Source organism: Mandrillus leucophaeus, unplaced genomic scaffold, assembly GCF_000951045.1.
Source record: "Mandrillus leucophaeus isolate KB7577 unplaced genomic scaffold, Mleu.le_1.0 Scaffold256, whole genome shotgun sequence".
NCBI lineage: Eukaryota > Metazoa > Chordata > Mammalia > Primates > Cercopithecidae > Mandrillus > Mandrillus leucophaeus.
In genome coordinates, this window is record NW_012102654.1 from 3,410,184 (window position 1) to 3,435,428 (window position 25,245).

Here is a 25,245-nt window from a genome sequence, read left to right on the forward strand (position 1 = left end):
TTGACAAGATCTGCTTTGAGTCTGCCTATATATAGTGTAAGTCAAAAATTGGGGGCTCAAGTCTCAAATCGAGTACCTCTCAAAGTACCTCTCAAAGAGGTACTTTGCTCAGATCATACGGGATTTTATTCTAATGTAGCAGCCAACATTTCTAAAAAGATTTTTTAAAAGTCACATTTACAACATCTAGACTTTGAGTTCTAAGGAAGGCTTGGCAACTGTGGGCTCACATTCCCATATGGCCACGATCTGCTGGAGTTGCGAGTCAGCTGCCCCTATAGAGGGGTGTGGTCACTGGTCCACATTTTCCACCAGCCCATCTCACTCCGGTGTGTACCTTCCTCAGCTCTGTAGGCATGTGGACCTGTGATCCCTACTTTGGAAGACCTGGACAGGCAAAGCGCAAGAATGAAGAAAATAACAACAACAACAACAAAAAAAGAATGAAAACATAAAGAGAAGATACAGCCTACATAATGGGAAAAATTTTGGTGAACTAGATAGCAAAAAATAGCATTTGTCAATGTAGCATGCCACAGTAGTTTGGGACGCTAGATATCAACTAGCTTGTGATAGAGAGAAATCTAAAGGTGATGTAAATCCCTTAGCACAAACATTGTCCAAATGCAGCACTTTTAGAACTCTGGTCCAAGATTAAATTCTAGGTGAATATTTCAAAAGAACTCTTTCGCTTGATGCCAATTAAAGAATAAATAGCTCTTATGGCCAAGCACAGTGGCTCATGCCTATAATCCCAGCACTTTGGCAGGCTGAGGTAGGCGGATCACTTGAGTTTGAGACCAACCTGGCCAACATGGTGAAACCCAAAAAATACAAAAATTAGCGAGCATGGAGGTGTGCACCTTTAGTCCCAGTTACTCAGCAAATTGATGAGGGATAATCGCTTGAACCCCGGGAGGTGGAGGCTGCAGTGAGCCGACATTGCACCACTGTACTCCAGTCTGGGTGACAGAGACCCTGTCTCAAAAAATTAAAAAAAAAAAAAAATAGCTCTTCAAACTCTTCTACCACTTCTAATATTTATGCTGAATTTATCTAGGAGAAAAAGAGAACACAGCTATGGAGTGTCTCTTTCACATCTCAGTATATTTTCCAATAATTAGACTCTTCCGTTTCTCTACCAATAACTATGGCTCATCTCATGCTGTCATGCTCAAAAATCAAAGCACAATCCTTGGCCAGGGTGAGAATCAAAGACGGCCTTCTCCAAAAGTGCAAGTTACTACTCTCCTTGCTCCTCTACCAAGTTGGTCTCAACAGTTTCTGATTTTTTCCCACAGTTCAACTAGCAGTTTCTTTTAAAAGGGCGATTTCCATTCTATTATAAAGATACATGCAAGTGTATGTTCACTGCAGCCCTATTCACAATAGCAAAGACATGGAATCAACCAAAATGGCCATCAATGATAGACTGGATTAAAAAAATGTGGTACCTATATACCATGGAATACTATGCAGCCATAAAAAGGAATGAGATCATGTGTGTTGCAGGGACATAGATGGAACTGAAGCCATTATCCTCAGCAAACTGAGGAACAGAAAACCAAACACTGCATGTTCTCACTTTTAAGTGGGAGCTAAACAATGAGAACACATGGACACAGGCAGGGGAACAACACACATTGGGGCCTCTCAGGGAAGGCGGAGTGGGGAGAGAGAGCATTGGGATAAACAGCTAATGCATACGGGGCTTACTACCTAGGTGATCGGTTGACAGGTGCAGCAAACCACCATGGCACATGTTTACCTATGTAACAAACCTGCATGTCCTACACGCATATCCCAGAACTTAAAATGAAAAAACTTTTAGAAAGGGAGATTTCTTGTGCATCTTAGGAAATACCTTTCAGGCCCCTCCCTAGCCTTCTCCTCCTTTAGCCTCATTCATACTCTCCCTAATGTAGGTGGCACTTCTTTTGTGTGGCAAAATGGGAGGCAAAGAAAAAATGGCCGAGGATTGTGCCCAAGGTCACAAGAGAAAAGGTGAAGCAAGCATTTGGGGCTTCCTAAGACTTTGCCCAAGATTTGGGAGTCAGGAAATACTGCCTTTTTTTTTTTTTTTTAGACAGAGTCCTCACTCTGTCCCCCAGGCTGGAGTGCAGGGGCGTGATCTCAGCTTACTGCAACCTCTGCCTCGCAGGTTCAAGCGATTCTTCTGCCTCAGCCTTCTGAGTAGCTGGGACTACAGGTGTCCGCCACTATGCCTGGCTAATTTTTTTTGTATTTTTGGTAGAGACGGGGTTTTACCATAGTGGCCAGGCTGGTCTTGGAACTCCTGACCTCAAGTGATCTGCCCGCATCGGTCTCCCAAAATGCTGGGATTACAGGCCTGAGTCACTGCACCTGGCCAAGAAATACTGACTTTTGAACACTATTTGTGGTGTGCCAAAATTATTTGCAGCAAAACACTATAAATGGTTTCTATTTAAGAGGAAGAAGGGAGGTCAGAGCATGCATGTTCCATGGGAAAGAAAACAAAGTCCTGAGAGGGAGATGTAGGGAACTGGGGTCCTGTCCAGTCCAGTGGGCACACGGGAGATGAAAACAAAAGAAGGGAGGTTATCAGAACTGAGGAAAAGAGAAAAGGGAGCTGGGAACAAGAATGCGGTACTGCACCAGGGCAGTCAGATCAAGGAGGCCATTCACATACACTCCGAAGACTTATATATGCACATGTCCAGAAAATGTTTCCTAATGTGAAGCCACGCCCACACTATACATCCCCGAACAAGGAAATGGACATTCAGAAGATCCTTAAAACACAGGAGAAAATGCACAGGCAAGCCTACTTCCTCATCCCCTGACACAAGAAGCGGCTCACATGCATGTGAGAAGAGGCATGTGTGTGTGCACAAGAGGTGGCCCAGCAGAAGGGTGAGGAGCATGGACCCTGCAGCCAGGCTAGCTGGCTGGCTGGGTTTGAATGCAAATCTTGCCACTCACTAGCTGTGTAACCTTGGACAAGTTACTTAATCTCTCTGTATCAGTTTTCTCTCCTGTAAAAAAGTAATAACACTGGCTGGGTGTGGTGGTTCACGTCTGTAATCCCAACACTTTGTGAGGCTGAGGTGGGCAGATCATGAGGTCATAAGTTTGAGACCAGCCTGGCCAATATGGTGAAACCCCATCTCTACTAAAAACACAAAAATTAGCCGGGCATGGTGGCACGCACCTGTAGTCCCGCTACTCGGGAGGCTGAGGCAGAAGAATTGCTTGAACCTTGGGAGGCAGGGGTTGCAGTGAGCAGAGATCACACCACTGCACTCCAGCCTGGGAGACAGAGAGAAACCTCATCTCGGAAAAAAAAAAAAAAATGTAGTAACACGACTACTTACCTACCTATTTATTAAAGGAATACATAAATTAAACAACACATTTAGAAGGAGTGCCTGGCACACAACAAGTGTTACATAAGTAAAATAAATAACATGTGTACAAAGGGATGCACGGAGGAGACTAATGCTCAAGCTCTGAAATAGTCACTATAGAAAAAGTGTATTCCTCTAGCTACGTATTTATATTCTAATCAAAAGAAAATCTGCAAAAACTAAGACATTCTAATGTTGAAATAAGCAGATGACTACAAATCGCTGATCTAGAGGGAAAGAGAAACCAGTGCCAACTGGAAAAAAGTGGATTTGGGTAGGAGCATATGGAATATAAACTGCCTAAGAAATTATAAGACTATGCCGGGTGCAGTGACTCACACCTATAATCCCAGCACTTTGGGAGGCCGAGGTGGCTGGATTGCGAGGTCAAGAGATCAAGACCATTCCGGCCAACATGGTGAAACCCCATCTCTACTAAAATTACGAAAATTGGTTGGGCGTGGTGGCATGCACCTGTAGTCCCAGCTACTTGGGAGCCTGAGGCAGGAGAATCGCTTGAACCCTGGAGGCAGAGGTTGCGGTGAGCCAAGACTGCACCACTGCACTCCAGCCTGGGCGACAAAGTGAGACTCCATCTCAAAAAAAAAAATAAATAAATAAATAAAAGAAAAAGAAAACAAGAAATCAAAAGACTAGTTTTTACTCCAGATGTGATGCCACCATCAGAAGGTGGGGCTGCTGCAGGGCCTGGAGGTGAAGGCAGAATTGCTATGGTTAGAGAAAGCCCAGTGTGTTAACATCCACAGGGGTACTCTGTTGCCAATTTAAGTAAGAGAGCATGGAAGTGAAATTAAGCTGCTGCTTCTACCATATTTCTCCTTACTTCATCTCTTACAGACTGGTTCCTGGACCTAGCACTCTACGGCAACTCACCTCTTTGGGATTGTTAAGGACTTCCCCATTCCTATAGCCAAGGGCCTCATCTCCATTTTACTTGATATTCCTGCAGCATCTGAGACCAACAACAACCTATATTTTCTGAAACTTCCTTGTCCCTTGGCTTCCACTCAGCTCTCCTCTTACCTTCTTAATTACTTACAGCCTCTTTTACAGCTCTTACCAGTTCTTTTTAATTCTATCTCAGAAATTCCTTTGAAGTTAGACTTCAGCTTCATGCTCACAGATACTGCCTTAGTTCAAGGTTTTGTCATCTCCCCTGGATTTCAGCAGTCACACTGCTGGTCCTCCTGCCTGTCTCTGCATTCCCGTCCATCCTTTATGCTACTTCCAGAGTTACCTTCCCCAAAACAAATGTGGTCATCTGCCTCCTTATAAACCTTCACTGGCCGAGTTCACACTCTCAACAATATAAAACTCAAGTTTCACATATGAGAATCTTCATTCTCTTGCTCCAACTCACCCCTTTACTTGCACCTCTCACCTCTCTACTCACCCTAATCCACACTGAACATCTCACTGTTTCCTGAATATACTATGTCCCATGACACCGTGCCTGGACTTCTCTTCTCAACCTCTGCAATAGGGACAAGTCCATTTCTTCTTCCAAGACCCATCTCAACTGTCATCTCCTAAGGAATGTCCTTCTCAGCCTCCCTAAGCAGGGTTCTTCAGTTTCTGAGTGCCTACAGCACTGTGGGTAAACATCTTTTTTTTGTTTGTTTGTTTGAGATGGAGTTTCACTCTTGCTGCCCAGGCTGTAGCGCAATGGCACAATCTCGGCTCACTAAAACCTCTGCCTTCCGGGTTCAAGCAATTCTCCTGCCTCAGCCTCCCGAATAGCTGTGATTACAGGCATGCGCTACCACCCGGCTAATCTTTTTGTATTTTTCGTAGAGACGGGGTTTCTCCATGTTGGTCAGGCTGGTCTCAAACTCCCAAACTCAGGTGATCTGCCCATCTCGGCCTCCCAAAGTGCTGGGATTACAAGCGTGAGCCACCGCGCCTAGCTGGCAAACATCTCTTCTAAGACATGCCATGCAAACTGTAACTGACCTGAGTTATCTGATTTTACATTAAACTTTGAGCACCTCATGGACAGAGCCAATTGTTCCTAAAAACTCCAGTACCCAGCATAGCACCTTGCACATAGTTGCCTCTCAAAAAACATTGGTTGAATCAAATGTAACCCTTTCATGTATTAGGAAAAAGAGAATCTTTAATATAACCAAATCATTGTTTAAGCATAGAAGAAGAAATCAAATGAGACTGCTTTGCAAAGCACCTGGCGCTATAGTCTCTGGGAAGAGAGTGGTCTGTTCCTCACCTCTGAATGTCCTTATTCTTCCACAAGGAGGCAGACTGAGCCTTTGGCACTCTTTCAATGAAATTCACCAGCTCTTCCATGAGAAGCCTGAGTTTAAAGAAAAAAAGTGAGGAACACCCATTAAAAAATTAGAAAAAAAAAAAAAATTAGAGAAACACCCTACTCTAACAGTTGGCCAGGAGAAATGACTTGCCCACCTCCTCCTACACCATCTCATCATCATCTTCCTCTCTGCTGCACATAAACTTGATCACCAGTTGATATTAAGTTAAACAAAATCCTCACTCTCTTATTGCATTTCCGTGCTAAAAATCCTGAACTTAAATTTAATTCACCTTTAAAACAAGCCTGGCCCGTTTCTTGTCTCTAAACATAGAAATACACAAGCCTGTTTTAACTCTCACTCTAAGATCTCTACCTTTATGTTACTAAAAATACATAGGGAGAAGTTAAATGACTGTCAAGTATCTAATTTTGGTGACACAGCAGGGAATGGGCAGGATTTTTTTTTTTTAAATTACAATATTAAATGAACTTTTTTTTTTTTTGAGACTGAGTTTCACTCTTGTTGCCTAGGCTGGAGTGCAATGGCACAATCTCAGCTCACTGCAACCTCCGCCTCCTGGGTTCAAGCGATTCTCCTGCCTCAGCCACCCGAGTAGCTGGGATTACAGGCACCTGCCACCACATAGAGCTAAGTTTTTGTATTTTTAGTAGAGACAGGGTTTCACTGTGTTGGCCAGGTTGGTCTCGAACTCCTGACCTCAGGCGAATCCACCTGTCTCGGCCTCTCAAAGTGCTGGGATTACAGGCGTGAGCCACCACGGCCGGCCTAAATGAACATTTTAAATGGATAAAATAAGTTTTCTTGACATGTTTTAGGAATTAGCAAAATTCCATCTGGAAGAATACTCCAAGGACAAATGGAGTAGGCTGCTAAATGCAGAAGGCTAGCTCTCTCTGAGATGAGCTGGAGTACCACAGAACCAGGCATGAGGAATCCAAGAAATGCTGCGCTATCAGTTGGATCAAGGTACACAGGCTTTGGGGATTCACAGGACAGAGAACTGCGGGAATTCTTGATGGCCAGAGGATGACCACAAAGCTAGAAATGGATTTAACACCTTGAATCCTCATTCCTAATCTAACACTGGTGATATGTATTGACTTAAATCCCCTCCAAGCTAACATATACATACTGTTAAGCCATTAATGTATTAGTATTTGAAAGCTAAACAACTTCATTTCACTCTTATTTATTTATTTTGGCCTAATACCATCTCCTCCTTCCATCTTGAAGGAAGACTGCTAGTTTCAACATCTCAAGACCTGTGATTCCAGCTCACTGGTGTCCTGGATGTAGCTTTCATAGGAACAGTATGGTGTGCTGATTCTCACTGCTTTAACTTTTCCAGACTAGAGGCTAGTTTTTTAGCTTATCCTCTCAATTGAAATTGATGCATCACTTTGAGTGTTTTACTTTCCTATGAGAGCCCTTTCTCAGCAACCTTATGGTTACATACACAGTGCAGGTAATATGGTTTGACATAAAAACAAGAAAACACATTATTTCATCTATAAGACTCCAGAATCCAACCTAGGAGTCTACAGCAATTCTTAAGTCTCACATTTTGGGACCTGACAGTTTCAACTTATACCATTCTTATTCTTTCAAAAAAATAAATCGACAAATTTTTTTTTCTGGAGTAATTTTCTTTACCTAATTTCTCACTAAATGATACTATGGTTACTTGTGGTAACCACCCGTGTCACAAAGGCTTAGTAGGGGCAGAGAAAGGGATGGCAGAGGCTTCTCAGAGTCAAAGGAAAACTACAGTTTTACTCCTAGATTGCTCAGTTTCACTCCGTCAACAGCAGAGACAACTTAACCATCTATTTACTTATCTATCCTATATTTTCTACAAGCTGTCTCCATTTATAGTCTACAACAAACCACAAAAGGGGGAATTTTTGAAAGCAAAGCAATAAAATGTCTTCTTAAAGATGCTACACTCTTTCCCTTTGAAGCCCTCTGCCTTGCATCTTTGTGGCATCTTCCTAAACATTACCTCCCCTAATTAGTATCCTCTGTACAGCTGTCTCCATGAACTCCTTCCAATTAATTTATAAGAAAAAGACCAACAAGGCTACTTGCACCATCAATCCTTAGGCATTTCCAATGAACATTCCTCATCTAGAGAGTCGCCTACTCCTGCCTGTTCTTTGGGTTAGTTGTTCAGAAGGAAGTAACCACCAGCTCTGGTATAATACTGTGACAGCGTCGTCACTGAAGGAGGAGCTCCGTAGCCACATCCTAGCGGGATCAGAATCAACCCTCTCACCTGCCGATCTGGACGGTCGGTTCCGTGGCATACACTGTGCCCGTGAAGCCAGTGTGCTCGGTGATGTATGGCAGCGCCATCATACAGTGATAGTTAGAGATGAGAATCACATCTACCGTAGACAGATCTATTAGCTCGGTCTGAAAAGAAAGGGAGGGAATGATATATATCTGTTCAGGGATCGATCAATATGATGTGACTAAAAAACGATGTTGTCAGAATGCAGAGAAGTAGTTTCTGTATTGCAGAATAATAATGGCTTTCCCTGCAACACTGCCATTCTCTCATTTGAAGAGGTTTTCCACACTGACATTAAGTAGCAGGACAGGATGGCCAGCAATGAGAACACAGCCAGCCCAGAGGCAGCACTCTGATTTTACTAGAACAGAATTCTTCTGAATTAGACTTATGAGGTTAAATGACAGCGGGACCCTTCGGCAGCTGCTGCCAGGCAAGTGAAACCAGGTAACTGGAAGCAGAGAGAGCAGCATATAGGCTGCAAGCATACACTAGAACACAACACCCCACTGCTACAGATTAATGGGCAATGGGGACGCAGCACACAGAAACCAGCTCTTCAAAAGCCAGATGGAGAGACAATTGTTTTGGTTTTTCTTTTGAGGTAACTTTTGTTAGTTTAGTGCTGGTTATAGAGCTCTCCAAAAAAGCAGAGTGGCAGTAATGAAAGGAAATTATCTTTTCATCTTCCATTCTAATCTTAACCCCAGATCTGCGCTTTGAAGTTCATCACTAAGGTCATGTAAAAAGGGAGAAAAGACAGGTTAGCAGGTGAGGGAAAAGGCTATCCAAGTTTGGGTAAATTTTAGGAAAACACCTAAAATTCTTCCATATATTTAAGTCCTACCAGTCTGTCAAGGCGCAATTCTCTTCTTCCACTAGGTCTTCCTGATTTGCTCACAAGATAGAAACCACAACTTCCTCAGAACTCCCAAAGTATTGTATGTGTAACTCAATTTTTAAATTTTTATTTCTTTTTGAGACAGAGTAGCTGGGATTACAGATGTGCCCTACCACGCCTGGCTAATTTTTGTATTTTTAGTAGAGATGGGGTTTCGCCATGTTGGCTAAGCTGGTCTCAAACTCCTGACCTCAAGTGATCTGGCTGCCTCAGTCTCCCAAAGTGGTAGGATTACAGCAAGCCACCAAGCCTGGTCTGTATGTGTAACCCTTATGACAGTTCACAATCTATACACAACACCTCAAAGTAGCACTTTGTCCTGTGTGATTCCTCTGTCCCCTCCCACCTGTGGCAGCCAGTACTTAACAAGCCTTGGTGTGCTTCTGTTGAAGGAATGCAGCTTTATTAGTGGCATGTTCTGGGAGAAGTGAGACACCGTGGTTCAGAGACAACCCGTCACTCACAGGGCCCTCCGCCGTGGAGGTACATTTCCCATAACTCTGGGAAATGTACGGTGCACTAAGGAAAAGCAAGTGACTCGGTTAAGAGGTGGGTCCTTGAGATAATACATCCCCACGAAGAAGAAATAAGAAGGATGATGTGACACAAGCAGATGAAGAGAGGCAGGGTGCCATTCTGGCTATGGGTATTTTTCAGTTGAGTAACTTTACAAACAAAATGAGTAATTTAATAAAGATGCCAGGCAGCATTGGCCCCCAAGGACAGGATGCCAGCAGAGCTCATAAACTACTCAGTGCCAGGGTACTGCTGTCTGTGTGAACACCATGCCTAATGAACAGCCAACCCATCCTAACCTTCACCCCAAGTTGTGCACTGCCCTTGCAAGACAGTGTCCTCCTCATGAAGGACCGTATAACTCTTTGCTGGTCCTACTCTCCACTACCTCCCTAGCATCATTTTTAAACAAATAGGGAAATTAAGATGGAGTAGCACAGTGATAGATCCAGAAGAAAACAATGCGAATCACACTGAAGTAACAATAAAGCTGAAAACCATCGCCACCAGTCCTCATGTATACAGAAACTGGGTGAGAAAACTTGAAATTTCTCTTTAATGTCTAAGAACCAGCCCACAGAGTCTAGAATTAAAAAAATAAAAAATTATTCTGTTGGTATATATCAAAAATGTATGCTGACATAAAACATTTTTCCTCTGAGAAATTTAAATTCCAAACCACATTTATATACATGTAACTCTTGACCAACACAGGGGTTAGGGGTGCTGACTCCCTGGACAGTTGAAAATAACTTTTGACTCCCCTCAAACTTAACTATTAATAGCCTACTGTTGACTAGAAGCCTTCCTGATAACATAATTAACACATACTTTGCATATATACTATATACTATATTCTTACAATAAAATAAGCTAGAGAAAAGAAAACGTTATTAAGAAAATCATAAGGAGCCAGATGTGGTGGCTCATACCTGTAATCCCAGCACTTTGTGGGGCTGAGGTGGGAGGACTGCTTGAGGCCAGGAGTTTGAGACCAGCCTGGTTAACATAGTGAGACCTAATGTTTAAACAATTAGCCAGGCATGGTGCTGCACACCTGTAGTCCCATCTACTCGGAGGCTGAGACAGGAGGATCACTTGAGCCCAGGAGGTCGAGGCTGCAGTGAATTATGGTTGTACCATCACACTTCAGGCTGGGCAATAAAGTGAGACCCCATCTCAAAAACAAAAAAAATCATAAGGAAAAGAAAATACATTTACTATCCATTAAGTGGAAGTGAATCATCATAGAGGTCTTTATTTTTGTCATCTTCACATTAAACAGACTGAGGAGAAGGAGGAAGAGGGGTTGGTCTTGTTGTCTTGGGTGGCAGAGAGGAAGAAGTGTAGGAGGTAGAAGGCAAGGTAGGAGAAACCAGCACACTCGGAGTGCTTACGGATATATGTCATAATTTGTTTGACATTTTCACGTTTTCATTTCTCTAAAAATGTTTCTATATGGTATCAACCCTTCTTCCACCATTTTAGTTTCTGTGCCCATATCATAGAAGGATCTAAGTTGTAAAAGAAGTCAAAAGCAGTCTTGAATAATCGCAACCCTTCTGCCTGACTGTCTAATGTCAATTTGTTTTCCAGCACTGCTTCTTCTATGCCTTCTTCTTCATCATCTGGCACTGGTTCAGAAGCACTCATCTTGGTCAGGTCATCTTCTGTTAACTCCTCTGGTGTGCTAATAGGCTCCTGAATTTCTCCAAGTTCCATATCTTGAAACGCTTCACCTCCCACTTTTTTTTTTTTTTTTGTCATATCCACAATCTCTTTCTTAAGTTTCTTGATTGGTTCTGTTGTAAATCCTGTGAAGTACAACACCTGGACACAGTTTCCTCTAGCAGGAATTTATTTATTGTTTCAGGCTTCATAGCTCTTTCTATAACAATGATGGCAGGTTCAATGGTGTAATCCTTCCAGACTTTCATGATGTTCTGTTGGGGTCCTCTTCCATAGAGCTGACAGTCCTTTCCACAGAGTCCTGTGATGAGGCTCAAAGGTTCTTATGACCTCCTGATCTAGAGGCTGAATTAGTGATGGTGTGTTTAGGGCATTAGACCACTCTGACACCTTTGGAGTTGAACTCATGGGATTATGGGTGGCCAGAGGCATTGTCCAATACTGAAAGAACTTTAAAATGCAGTCCCTTAGTGGCAAGGTACTTCTTGACTTCAGGGACAAAGCATCAGTGAAACCGATCCTGAAAAGCGGTTCTCGCTGTCCAGGCCTTCTTGTTGTACAAGCCAAAGACTGGCAACTGGTGTTTATCTTTTTCCTTCAGGGATCAGGGGTTGGCCACTTTATAGACAAAGGCAGTCCTGATTAAAAACAAACAAATAAACAAACAAAAAAACCCGAGTGCATTTGCACAAAACAGTAGAGTTAGCCTATCCCTTCCTGCCTTAAGCGTTGGAACTCACTTCTCTTCCTAATAAATGTTTTTTTTGTGACATTTTCTCCCAGATTAGGACACTTTCATCTGCATTAAAAACCCGTTCAGGCAGATAGTCTTTCTCCTCAGTGATTTTCTTAATGGCATCTAGGAATCTGTCTGCTGTCTCTTGGCTGGAGGAAGCTGCTTTTCCTGTTATCTTGACATTTTTTTAAGCTTTCCTTTTGCTTTAAGTTGTCATACAATGATTTCACTTTTTCTTGAATCACATCAGAGTCTACAGGTATGCCTTTCTTATAGCAGACTTGCACCCACGTAATGCTGTATTTTCAATACAAGGTAAAAATGTATTTCACAAGAAGTACAACTTTTCATGCCTGCTGGTGTAGCTACAGTGACAGCTTCATGTGTTTTCTCTTGTTTTTCTTTTCTTTTTCCTTTTTTTTTTTTTAACAATGGTCCTTTTTTACAATGGTCCTTATGCTGGATTCATTTGTCCCGAAATGGCGGGCAATGTCAGCTGCAGACTTCAATCTACATATCAGGCACTTCAACTTTTCCTTGTAATGCCACGACTTTTCTTTGCTTCTTGGGAGCACTTCAAGCATCACTAGTGGCACTTCGTATGGGTCCCATGGTGTTATTCGAGGTTAACGGTACCGCATTAAACATGACGCAAGATCCATGAGAATTGTGAGAGATCACTCTTTCCTGCAATACGCAATTTACAGGAGAGGGGACCGGCTCACATGGAGATGACTGGCATCACATGGTGTTTTAAGCGGACACTTGAGCTCACCACAACAGCAACAGGAGGTGGCTATGAAGTTATAGACTGTACTACAGTTTTATGCATGTCATTAAATACTGAATCTTAATGCTCATTTATGTTTCTTTCGAGTGCAAATCGTGTCATGTATGGTCTGTAAATGTTGGTGTGCATAATTTTGATAAATTTTAACTTTTTCAGCCGGGCATGGTGGCTCAAACCTATAATTCCAGCACTTTGGGAGGCTGACGCAGATTGCTTGAGCTCAGAAGTTCAAAACCAGCTTGGATAACAAGGCAAAACCCCTCTCTACAAAAAATACAAAATTAGCAGGGTGTGGTTGTGTGCATCCGTGGTCCCAGCTACTTGGGAGGTTGAGGTGGGAGGATGGCTTGAGCCAGGAAGGCGGAGGTTGCAGTGAGCTGAGATCGAACTACTGCACTCCAGCCTGGGCAATAGAGCCAATGAAAAAAAATTATTGGCTGGGCGTGGTGGCTCATGCCTGTAATCCCAGCACTTTGGGAGGCCGAGGTGGGTGGATCACCCGAGGTCAGGAGTTTAAGATCAGCCTGGCCAACATAGTGAAACCCTGTCTCTACTAAAAATACAAAAATTAGCAGGGCATAGTGGTGGGCACCTGTAATCCCAGCTACTTGGGAGGCTGAGGCAGGAGAATCGCTTGAACCCAGGAGGCTGAGGTTGCAATGATCCAAGATTATGCCACTGTACTCCAGCCTAGGTGACAGAGCAAAACTCTGTCTCAAAAAAAAAAAAAAAAAAAAAAAATTCTCTTTTTATAATAAATTTGTGTATACTTCATGGTGGTAAATGAGAAAATAGACTAGTTTCTACACATACTTTATGAATTAATGACATGTCTAACGTTTTCTTAATTTGTTTGCTATTTCTAGACTATGCAGTTCATCTGCAAGTTTTTTTCAAATTGTCATAATGGAAAAACTCCACATGTAAGTGGACTTTTCCAGTTCAAACTCGTATTGTTCAATGGTCAACTGTACTAACATATTTACTGACATATGTTCACTCAATGGAATCCAGTAAAGATTACTCTATCTTTAAAACTGTTGTATACCAACACTTGGGGTTCTACAGACCATAAATTCAATCAAAACAACCCTCATTTACTGGTTGCGTACTGTACTGGGATACAAAGATATATAAGCTATTTGTACTAGTTTGTAAATTTCATGACGATTGGGACCTTGACTGTGTGGCTTACCCACAAGTCAGTGAAGACTGGGCTATAATAAGTGCCTCTCTCCTGCTTCCATTACTCTCCCATTTTTTTTCCAATCATACAAGGCCTGGCTCTACCTTAAAACAGTGACTATTACTAATTTGTGCCCTAAAATCTTGCCTGAAAAAATGTATATGGCTCTAGAACCCTAAATATATCAATAATCCTTTAGCTTGGCAAAAGTGAACTGTGGAATGGTAACTGTCTAATTGAAAAGCTGAGTATCCTAAAGAGTAAGTCAGAAAGCCATCGGAACACCAATTCATAAATTCTACAGTGGTGTCCATAAACAGAAAGTTGCAGTAGTCAGTATCACACGTGGTCAACTGAAAACAAATGTAGCACCTAGGATCAGGAATCTTCAAACAGATGGTGAACTGCCCTACCAATTCCTAAGTGACAAATGAGGATGACAAAATGACTTTGGTTAACGGTGATGGAGAGCTCTGGATTCTTGGATTCCTTCAGCTTTAGGCTTACTACTAAATCTCAAACTTTCTCCCTTATCTGCCAACTTCAATTACCACGTTTGTCTGTTTCTTTTTCTGTTTGCTCTGGTACCCTCAAAGACATATACACATACTTCCAAGAGAGATAAAAATGTTGATCTACAGGATATTAAACAAAGCGTAGAAATGGAAAGAGAAGGAAGAAGAGAAAACAAAAATAAGAGAAACTGCACTCCAAATTCTTTTTCTCTTTGGCCCTGAATTTGTGGAAGTATTTTCTACAGGTACTGTGATCCACTGGGCATATGGAAAAAAGAGGATGGCACCTTCTCATGAACCTGCGAGCAGCTCCGGCTTTCCACATTTCACATGTCTGTTAAGAACCGCATCTAGGCTACTCTGGGGATTAGGTCTCTCAGCTGAGATTAGCTGCCTTTAAAACAAACGGAAACTGATCTTAGTTTCCCTTGAAAGGATGAAACTGGCCCCACACCCTAACAATAAGTCTCACTATGATAATAATAAGTAACTGTTTTCTACGACTCAGTTCAGAATCTATGAATTTCAAACAATATTAAATATGGTATTTCAAGTCAGCAAGAATTTTTACAGTTTACTGGCATTGGCTAAATAATAGCAATTGTCAGTTATCCACCATAAAGCAAGACCAGGACACATATGGCTAACCTAAGCACATAGGCATCAGAATCATAAAACTAAAAGGCTTGAGTTATTTCCTTACCTTGCTCAAAACATGCCCTAGTAGGAGTATTAGTGGGGATTACAGAAAGAACAGGAAATAGGAAGAAGAGAGTGACGTAAATGACTTACAGACAATATAAAAAGCTGCTAAATGATCACATTTTGGCTGTGTAACAATGTGCCTGGAATAACGGATTCATCTAAACTTGAAAACAGGAAGCTAAGCCTCTTAAAATTATTTCTTGACTTCATTTTGAACAATTACATAATAAGGTTTGTTTCTACAATAAGATTCACCTTAATCTTACCTCTGGTAAACAGAATTCAGGCACAGAATCCACAAATACATGACCCGAGCACTCCTTTAGCTCCTAAAAGAAATGAAAAGGAAAAACACAAGGAAGAGATACCCAGTACATATAGGACCAAATAAATATACTCCTCAAACAAAACTTTTCACGAAGAATCATAGACTACTAGAGTTGGAGGGAAGCTGGGAGGTTATTAGGCCGACTGTCCTGTGTTTAGGCTCAGGCAGGCCAAGTGTCTTATTAAGGGTAAAATGCTGGTTGGTTGCAGACTCAGGACTTGAATGCACATTTTTTGAAACATCTTCCATGCATGGGTATGTGCTGCTCCCATAACCCACAATCCAGTGGTTTCCAAATAAGGTATGCAAACTGTACTAGCAACACCAGAATTATGTGGGGACGTGGATTATAAAAAAGATCCCTGGCCCTATCTAAGACTGAAGGGATCAGAAACTGGGGAGAAGGCCATGGAATGTGTGTTTATAACAAGCACCTCCAGTGATTCTGTTATGCTGTCAGGCTAGGAGTCATGGCCCTACATAAACTGTTTAGAGGCTTTTTCTCCACCTACCAAGGGTTGGGAGGAAAGGGGGACGTAAGGAGGGAGGGTCAAGAGCCTGAAACAGGGATTCAGCATCCACCACCAGCACTACCACCATCACCACCTCCTCCGCTACCACAAGTACCACCACTGCCTCCACCATCACCACCACCACCACCTCCACCTCCACCACTGCCACCTCCACCTCCACCACAACCACCACCAGCACCACGAATATAACGTTTTTCCTTGCACAACATACCATTTATTTAGCATTATAAACCAAATGTATTTATTCAAAAGAAAAAAGTATATGTATAAATAAATAGATATAGTCCAGCTTCTCACCCCACCCATGACCCACCAAATTTAATAAACCTGTCTTTCCCCCACAGACTGACCCTGAGAAAAGAGTTTGACAGAAGGTAGTTCATATGGGAGGTGCTGAGAAAACAGAGTGGAGAAGTGATCAGTGCAAAGGAAGGTGACAGATAATGGCTTTGTCACTGAGCCACATACAACTTGGGGCAACTGGAACTTATCCCCATGGGGAAACTCAGAAATGATCTAACACAGACAGCTCCAAATTATCCCACTGAGGAGCAATGGGGCTGAAATGTTTATATACCAACTCCTGCATTTTGTGCAGCCTCAGGAAAAAAACTCTCAGGCAAAGCCATACAGACACTGGCAGATGGAATTATGACAGAGGACAGTGAAATAGCAAAGTCCGAGAGATATGGGTGGGCTACCAATAGGGTCTGCTACGATGCCTCCTGAAGGCCACTAATGCTTTCTCCTCTCACTGACACTTTAAACTGAAGTCCACAGTGAATTTTTTGCACCATCAAGGTTAAAGCTACCTATGACTTCACACTGAAACCAGTAAAAGATAGAATGTGGTTGACAGTTTCCTTTGCTCTTTCCAGAAAGGGAAAGATACTTTTGTAATTTTGTTCTATCATGTTTCCATTAGTCACTCAACATATATTATACGTATCTATATATACATGTATCTATAGTTACATATCAGAGTCTGAATGATTTTACTCTCAATCTTTATCTGAAAATAGGGCACTGACTACATAGTACTGTCCTTTTGAATGTTATAAGTCTCATATCAGAACCTTGATAGACAATTTCCTCCCCTTGCCTTCCACTATACACTCTGGTTCCTCTCCTTAGATGAGTACCATTTAACTAGTGACAGGCTGAGCCGAAAGAAGACTGAACACTGTTCTTAATTACAATGTACCTGCCAGCTAAAAACAAATGAGCAATTATGTTTAATGGGAGAAGACTCCCCACTCCCTTAGGATGAGGTTAAAAATGATTAAAGACAAATCATGGGAAATTTCAAAGCTTTGCCTGGCCTTAAATGGGCTATGTAATCTTCTTCCCCATAATGCTACATTTCAGGACAGGGCATATGATGAAGTCTCCTTGCAGGCTGTCATCCTTCCTGACCTGCAGAAGCATATTTGCCATTCCAAACACTTACAATGTCACTGTATTTTATTCACCACTCCCTTCTAATGAAATACTCCCACATACACATGCAAGTCATTTCGCTCACAATGCGCTGGTAATGGGATGCTTCAGAGCCTTTTGCAGGGAACAATGATTTATAGCCAGCAGGAGAATCAGGCTGAAATCAGGTGCACAGGTTTCTGAATGTCACATAATTTTACAGTCAGCTCTGAAGAAAATCTGGTTTCAAATTATACATTTGGCTTGTACTTGAGGCTACAGTGCAGTTACAGGAATTAATTCTGTAAAAAGAACACCTCTTTATTTAATAGTTTAATCTATTACAAGAGAAAATGCTTTATTTAGATGAATCATGTTAAGCATCTTTAAACTCTTAGTTTTTCAAATGTGAAACTGAGGAAAGGAAGAATGATTTAGGGGACTAAGAAGTGGCCTGAGGGGGCTTTACAGTCTTTAACCTTCCTATACCTCTGATTTTAGTACAAAGTTTGACTAGCTTATAGTTGGAACATTTTTTGGTAACTTTAGTCTTTCATTTATTAAATAACTGTCTAACTATTGATCCGAGGAAGAAATTACTGAAAAGATAACCTAATGTCAAAAATTTAATAGCCTCAAAGAGAAAGAAGTAATTTAAGCCATTTATTTTAGGTGTAGTCAGTCATTAAAGTCGTAATAGAACTCCAAATCCCAGATTCCTAGAACTGTTTTTTTTTTTTAAATCATCTATAAAGATTATCCATTCTAGACTATCAGGACAGGCTGAAATGGAATCACAGATCATAGTGTGGGAGACCCTCTACTCAAATTTACCTAAGAGCACTGTCCCCTACACACGAAGGCACTGCCAGGGAAGTCAAACACTCTGCTCCTCAGACCATTCCCCACACAGTGGCCAGAGTGATCCAATCTGACAATGCCACTGTCCTTCTGTAACCTTCTGTGGCCTCTCGTTACCCAAAAAAGAACCAAGCTTTTTACAAAGCCCTACCTGATCTGACCCTTGATAGAAGCAGTTTAAAACTCATCTACTTGAGGATTTTAAAGTTATTTAAAAAAAGGTTTTACTCTTTCCAATCACAAAATGAACTGGATTGATTCTTTAAAAAACCTTGTCTTTGAACACTCATTGCAATTCTAGAAATAACAGTTTTCTTTCTGTGGTGATAAAAGGTATTTGCAGCAGAAGTACTTAAATTTCTACACATGAGCAAAACAGATCTGAATCAGAACAGTGACATTCTCTAAAAGGCACTTAAAAATAGTAGCTACCATGTCCTGAAGACCCCAGCATAGATCTTGGGGTTTTTTAGAGAGGGAAAAAAAAAGCCATCAGTCACACTACTACAGGGTGGCTCTGGTATGAGAAGATAACTTTCCACTGTGTATAGATAGGCTTTAGTTTGTAGTCTTAGATATTACCTTGTCCAAGAAAGCATTTCCATCCTTCAGGGACCAGCCAGGAAGACTGGACAGCCTGGGACTGCAAAACAAAATATTAAGATTAAATTAACCTAGATAGATTATAATCCTCAATGATTTCATGGTAACTGTACTGTCTCCATAAAGTTAAGAACAGTTTAAAATTACTGGTAGTAGTTCTTATCCTAAATACCAATCAAATATAAGAGAAATAACCATGTTGTATCAAGCTTAAAAATTATGTGGCAATAGGATATTAAAAGGTCAAACAGTTTGGCGGAAAATTGGAAAAACTAAAAGAATCGTATGCAGAATAACAAAGAAAAAAGAAAGATGAGACATGAGAGCCTTTTATAGTTGTCCAATCACCCCATCTTCTTTCCCATGTGTCTGGCCACAGTCCTTAGGACAGGGCAGAACAGGCATCATCTTATTGCGGATGAAAAAACAGATGCAGAGAGAATAGGAGCTCTGATGAGAACACTGCCCTACTATCTACCCGTCGGCATTCACCACAAACACGAATACCCGAATTCCAGTCCAATCCACGCTTTGGGTTCACAGCTTTACAAGTGGATTAGTCACCTGTCACCTGTGACTTGAGCTTCCAATTCTGGAGAATGAAGCTAGTTTTCCCAAGTGTTACAAAATGACACCATGTCTAAAGTGAACAGCTTCTAGCAGATGAGGTCAATTTCATGTGTATGTTACATTTTAAAAATCCGAATTAAAAAATCATTTACTACTAGTAATCTAAAGATTTAACTGTGTACTACTAGTTGACCAGAAGAAATATAATGCAAGCTGAAAGTGCCAATAACTCAGGAGAGAAAACAGTATGCTGGTAAAATTAAAAGCGTAATGACCAAGGTAATGTGTGAAGAAAAAGCCCATCAGGATTCCAAGTTGGATGGCAAAAGGATTTCAGCACTCACTACAAAATTATCTTCTGTGATGCAAAAGTTAAGGACAAAGTAAGGGTGCGGGACTACAAGAATCAGAAACCAAGTATCTGTAAGGTCTCTCTTCCTCTTCTCAAAATAATTTGGTCAGATGCTAAGTCTGTAAGTAGATGATAGGTATGAAAGTCAACATAAAAGCATAAATATGTGAATATCTGTGAATCTTTTAGAAATGGTTAAAAACCTGAATAAAATATAAACGCATCTACTTTCAGAAAAAAGTGAGAATTGGGGGTGGGGTAAGTTTTTCGTTGTTGTTGTTGTCGTTGTTTTTTGAGACGGGATCTCGCTCTGTCACCCAGGCTGGAGTGCTGTGGTGCAATCTTGGCTCACTGCAACCTCCGCCTCTTGGGTTCACGCCATTCTCCTGCCTCAGCCTCCTGAGTACAGGTGCCCGCCATCACATCCGGCTAATTTTTTGTATTTTTAGTAGAGACGGGGTTTCACCATGTTAGCCAGGATGGTCTCGATCTCCTGACCTCATGATCCACCCGCCTCGGCCTCCCAAACTGTTGGGATTACAGGCGTGAGCCACCGCACACAGCCGGGGGTGGGGGTTAAGTTTTAATTATTAGGTTGGTGCAAATAATTTTGACATTAATTCCAAACTTCCAGAAAAGTTGCAAGGATGTGAATACAATGGACTCTCACATACCCTTTATCTAGATTAACTGTTTACCTTTTGCCTTTATTTATCCAAAAGTGAGAATACTGATGTATATTAGAGAATGAAAATCACTACTGGAGGCCAGGTGCAGTGGCTCACACCTGTAATCCCAGCACTTTGGGAGGCCAAGGTGGGAGGATCATTTGAACCCAGGAGTTTGAGCCCAGCCTGGGCATCATAGTGAGACCCTGTCTTTACAATAAATTAAAAAAATAGCAGGCTGTGGTGGTACACGCTTGTAGTCTCAGCTACTTGGGAGGTCAAGGAGGAAGGATCGCTTGAGCCCAGGAGGTCAAGGCTGCAGGAAGCCATGATCGTGCCACTGCAACAAAGTAGAATCTTGTTTTGAAACAAGACACTGTCTAAAAAAAACAAAAAAAGAAAATCACTACTGAGAGAATCAAATTTGACTGGTATTAATCATACCTGATAACTTTTTTTTTTTTTTTAAACTCTGGGAGTTTTTTAAAAAGTTTTTTAAATAAACTCTGGGAGTTTTCTGCTCTAACTTTTCAGAAAAATATGCTATTACCATTAGTTGTTTTAATTCCCACCTCATTTCATAGTCATATATTTTGAAGACTTCTTACTTCTTGAAAAATATATTTGCTATCAGATCAGATTAAGAAAGCAAGTATTCCAATAAAAGTGTAATGACAAGACAACGTGGACACTGTTCTCATTTCACGCATGTTAACTCTCTAAAACAAGGTTGTAAATATCTACTTCCCTTTATAAAGATAACTGGATCAAAGGACACACACTCTGTCTGTTTCCCATCAGACCCACACAAATCAGATGACAGATGCAGTTTGCTGTCCTCAACAAACGTTGAGAAATAGTAAGTTGCTTATCAGAATATAACTAATTTTTTAACAAGCAAAATTTTCAGGTGTTGTGGTTTACACTCCTGGAAAACATTTTTTAATAACATCAAAGCCATCTATCATACCTGGGTGGTTACTTTGGGTTAGAGCCACTGCTAGTAGATGAGACTGAATGCTGAAAGGAAATCATGACCACGTTGTGACAATAGTGCCAATGACAAAGGGATGCAAATACATCACCACATGGCAAAGGGATGCTGACTATAGAGATGAAAATATTTGCTTACTGTGTTCCAATGAGTTAATGAATAAACCATAAAGAGTAAATTTTAAGTTACCAAAGGGGAAGGGACTTAGTTTTTTGCTTTTAATGATTACAAAGTTCGATGGTGTAAACTTTGTAAACAAGGAGATAGAGATCTTTCCACAGAAATCTAATAAAATGGCCGGGCACGGTGGCTCATGCCTATAATCCCAGCACTTTGGGAGGCAGAGGTGGGTGGATCACCTGAGGTCAGGTGTTCGAGACCAGCCTGGCCAACATGATGAAATCCCATCTCTACTAAAAATACAAAATTATACGGGCATGGTGGTGCTTGCCTGTAATCCCAGCTACTTGAGAGGCCAAGGCAGGAAAATCACTTGAACCTGGGAAGCAGGGGTTGCAGTGAGCCAAGATGGCACCACTGTACTCCAGCCTGGGCAAAAAGAGCAAAATTCCATCTAAAAAAAAAAAAGAAAAAAGAAAGAAATCAATCTAATAAAACATGGGAGGTAAAGGTGCCCCCCCCAAAAAAAAAGATTGTAGAAGAGCACATCTTTGCACCCGCTATTTTACTAACATTTCTTAGGAAAAAAGGATACCATTAAAATTTTTAGTCGAAAAAATGTATAAAAGATTTTTAAAGGGGCCAGGCGCGGTGGCTCACGCCTGTAATCCCAGCACTTTGGGAGGCCGAGACCGGCAGATCAGGAGGTCAGGAGATCGAGACCATCCTGGCTAACACGGTGAAACCCCGTCTCTACTAAAAAAATACAAAAAACTAGCCGGGCGAGGTGGCGAGCGCCTGTAGTCCCAGCTACTCGGGAAGCTGAGGCAGGAGAATGGCATAAACCCGGGAGGCGGAGCTTGCAGTGAGCTGAGATCCGGCCACTGCACTCCAGCCTGGGAGGCAGAGTGGACTGAGTTGAGATCTGGACAGGAGCAGAGTCAAGGGGAAACTGGGGGCAGGGCCTGAGGGACTAGAAAAAGTTTAGCTCCCACTTACAGGTGAGAACATACAGAATTTGGTTTTCTGTTCTTATGTTAATTCACCAAGAATAATGGCCTCCAGCTGCATCCATGTCACTGCAAAGGGCATGATTTTGTTCCTTTTTCTGGCTGTGTCGTATTCCATGGTGAAGAGCCCAGCAGGTTCCTTCAGTCCTTTTCACCACCAGTCCTTGGCATGGACAGCTTCCATGAAGGTTATTCATTTATTCACATGGAACTTTGAGCAGATTCCAAGACACTCCCTCCCAGTCCCCATCCAGCTAGAATGCCATCGTTATGTCCTTCCTACATCAAAACTGTAGTCATGGATGATCTCACACAGTCTTCCAAGCTGGAAAAACAATACATGTGACTGCTCTGAGGAAGGAGTCAGAAGATTTCTTTGAAACTATTTAATAGAAGGAAACAAAGAACAAGAGGCAGAGTATAAAGAAGGTAGTGGAGGGGCAGGCGTGAAGCCTGATACACTGAGATGAGTGTGGTGTTTGTCCTAAGAGCAATGAAAAACCACTGAAAGGTTTTAAACAAGTAATATAAGATTAGATTTGTGCTCCTAAAAGATTGTGGGGAAAATGGAACCATGTGCCTTCTGATGATAGACACCATCATCAGCACGGTATTCCTACCAAAAACAATAACCCCAACCTAATCATGAGGGAACATCAGACAAACCCAAATTGAAAGTCATTATATGAAATAATTGGCCATACTCTTAAAAAACTCAAGGTCATAAAACACGGACCGGGAAAGTCTTCCAGATTAAAGGAGTCTGAAGAAATGACAGCTAAATACAATGTGGATGGGATCTAGATGAGATCCTGGACCAGAAATTACCATTTCTCTCTCTTGCTATAATGGGTTTCATAGTGAATTATGAATTGGCAAACGTGGAGACATATGTATAAGGTATACAGATTAGACACTGGTATACTATCAAGGTAAATTCTCTGATTTTGATTTTTGTATCATGGTTATGTTAGACGATATCGTTGCTCTTTGGAAATACACTCAAGCATTTACGGGTGAGGTGCATCATGCCTGCATCTCACTCTCAAATGGGTCAGAAAAAAATTGTGTGTGTACATATCAAGAGGAAATGATAAAGCAAATTTGTTAAAATGCCAATAAACTGGTAAAGGCAATTAGGAAATGCTTGTACTGTTTTTGCAGCTTTTCTGTAAATCTGTAGGACTTCAAGTAAAAAGTCACACAAAAAAGATGACTCTTGATTGAGACAGGGTCAAGATGAGAACTGAAGAAACTGGTGAGGAGGCTTTAGTAATGATACCTATAAAAGACGGGAATGACTACAGCAGCACTGAAGAGAAGTGACTGGATTCTAGAACTCTTTAGAAGGTAAAAGTGTCAAGGCTTAATCAAAGATTGCATATGGAGCAGTGAGGAAAAAGGCTGAATCAAAGTTAACTCCCAGTTTTCTCATTTTTATAAAAGGATACCATTTACTAAGATAGGAACTTGAAGAAAACTGTATCTGGAAGGATTCGGGACCCAGTGTGATCATGAAAAAAAGTTCTCTCTCTCTCTCTCTCTCTCTCTCTCTTTCAAGTCTTTGCTATTGTGAATAGTGCTGCAATAAACATACGTGTGCATGTGTCTTTATAGCAGCATGACTTACAATCCTTTGGGTATATTCCTAGTAATGGGATGGCTGGGTCAAATGGTATTTCTAGTTCTAGATCTTTGAGGAAACGCCACACTGTCTTTCACAATGGTTGAACCAGCTTACAGTCCCACCAACAGTGTAAAAGTGTTCCTGTTTCTCCACATCCTCTCCAGCACCTGTTGTTTCCTGACTTTTTAATTATTGCCATTCTAACTGGTGTGAGATGGTATCTCATTGTGGTTTTGATTTGCATTTCTCTGATGGCGAGTGATGATGAGCATTTTTTCATGTGTCTGTTGGCTGCATAAATGTCTTCTTTTGAGAAGTGTCTGCTCACATCCTTTGCCCACTTTTTGATGGGGTGGTTTGTTTTGTTCTTGTAAATTTGTTTGAGTTCTTTATAGGTTCTGGGTATCAGCCCTTTGTCAGATGAGTAGATTGCAAACACTTTCTTTACCCCATTCTGTAGGTTGCCTGTTCATTCTGATGGTAGTTTCTTTTGCTGTGCAGAAGCTCTTTAGTTTAATTAGATCCCATTTATCAATTTTGGCTTTTGTTGCCATTGCTTTTGGTGTTTTAGATATCAAGTCCTTGCCCATGCCTATGTCCTGAATGGTATTACCTAGTTCTAGGGTTTTTAGAGTTTTAGGTCTAACATTTAAGTCTCTAATCCATCTTGAATTAATTTTCATACAAGGAGTAATGAAGGGATCCAGTTTCAGCTTTCTACTTATGGCTAGCCAGTTTTCCCAGCACCATTTATTAAATAGGGAATCCTTTCCCCACTTCTTGTTTTTGGCAGGTTTGTCAAAGATCAGATGGTTGTAGATGTGAGGTATTATTTCTGAGGGCTCTGTTCTGTTCCATTGGTCTATACCTCTGTTTTGGTACCAGCACCATGCTGTTTTGGTTACTGTAGCCTCGTAGTATAGTTTGAAGTCAGGTAGCGTGATGCCTCCAGCTTTGTTCTTTTGATTTAGGATTGTCTTGGCAATGTGGGCGCTTTCTTGGTTCCATATGAACTTTAGCTTTTTCCAATTCTGTGAAGAAAGTCATTGGCAGCTTAATGGGGATGGCATTGAATCTATAAATTACCTTGGGCAGTATGGCCATTTTCACAATATTGATTCTTCCTAT

The 25,245-nt window shown here is 41.4% G+C and overlaps 1 protein-coding gene across 3 annotated transcripts in view; it reads right to left on the reverse strand.

The window, feature by feature from the left end:
• Positions 1-25,245, reverse strand: part of INTS9 (integrator complex subunit 9) — a 130,186-nt gene that overhangs the window by 66,589 nt on the left and 38,352 nt on the right. For 2 of the 3 annotated variants that reach the window (XM_011983905.1, XM_011983906.1), the window contains 3 exons: positions 18,756-18,816; positions 7,977-8,116; positions 5,635-5,721 (listed from right to left, as the gene is read on the reverse strand). In XM_011983905.1, the coding sequence (XP_011839295.1) occupies positions 5,635-5,721; positions 7,977-8,116; positions 18,756-18,816 (288 nt within the window). Of the gene's footprint in view, positions 1-5,634; positions 5,722-7,976; positions 8,117-15,298; positions 15,362-18,755; positions 18,817-25,245 lie in introns of all 3 variants that reach the window. The other variant, XM_011983904.1, reaches the window with a different exon arrangement.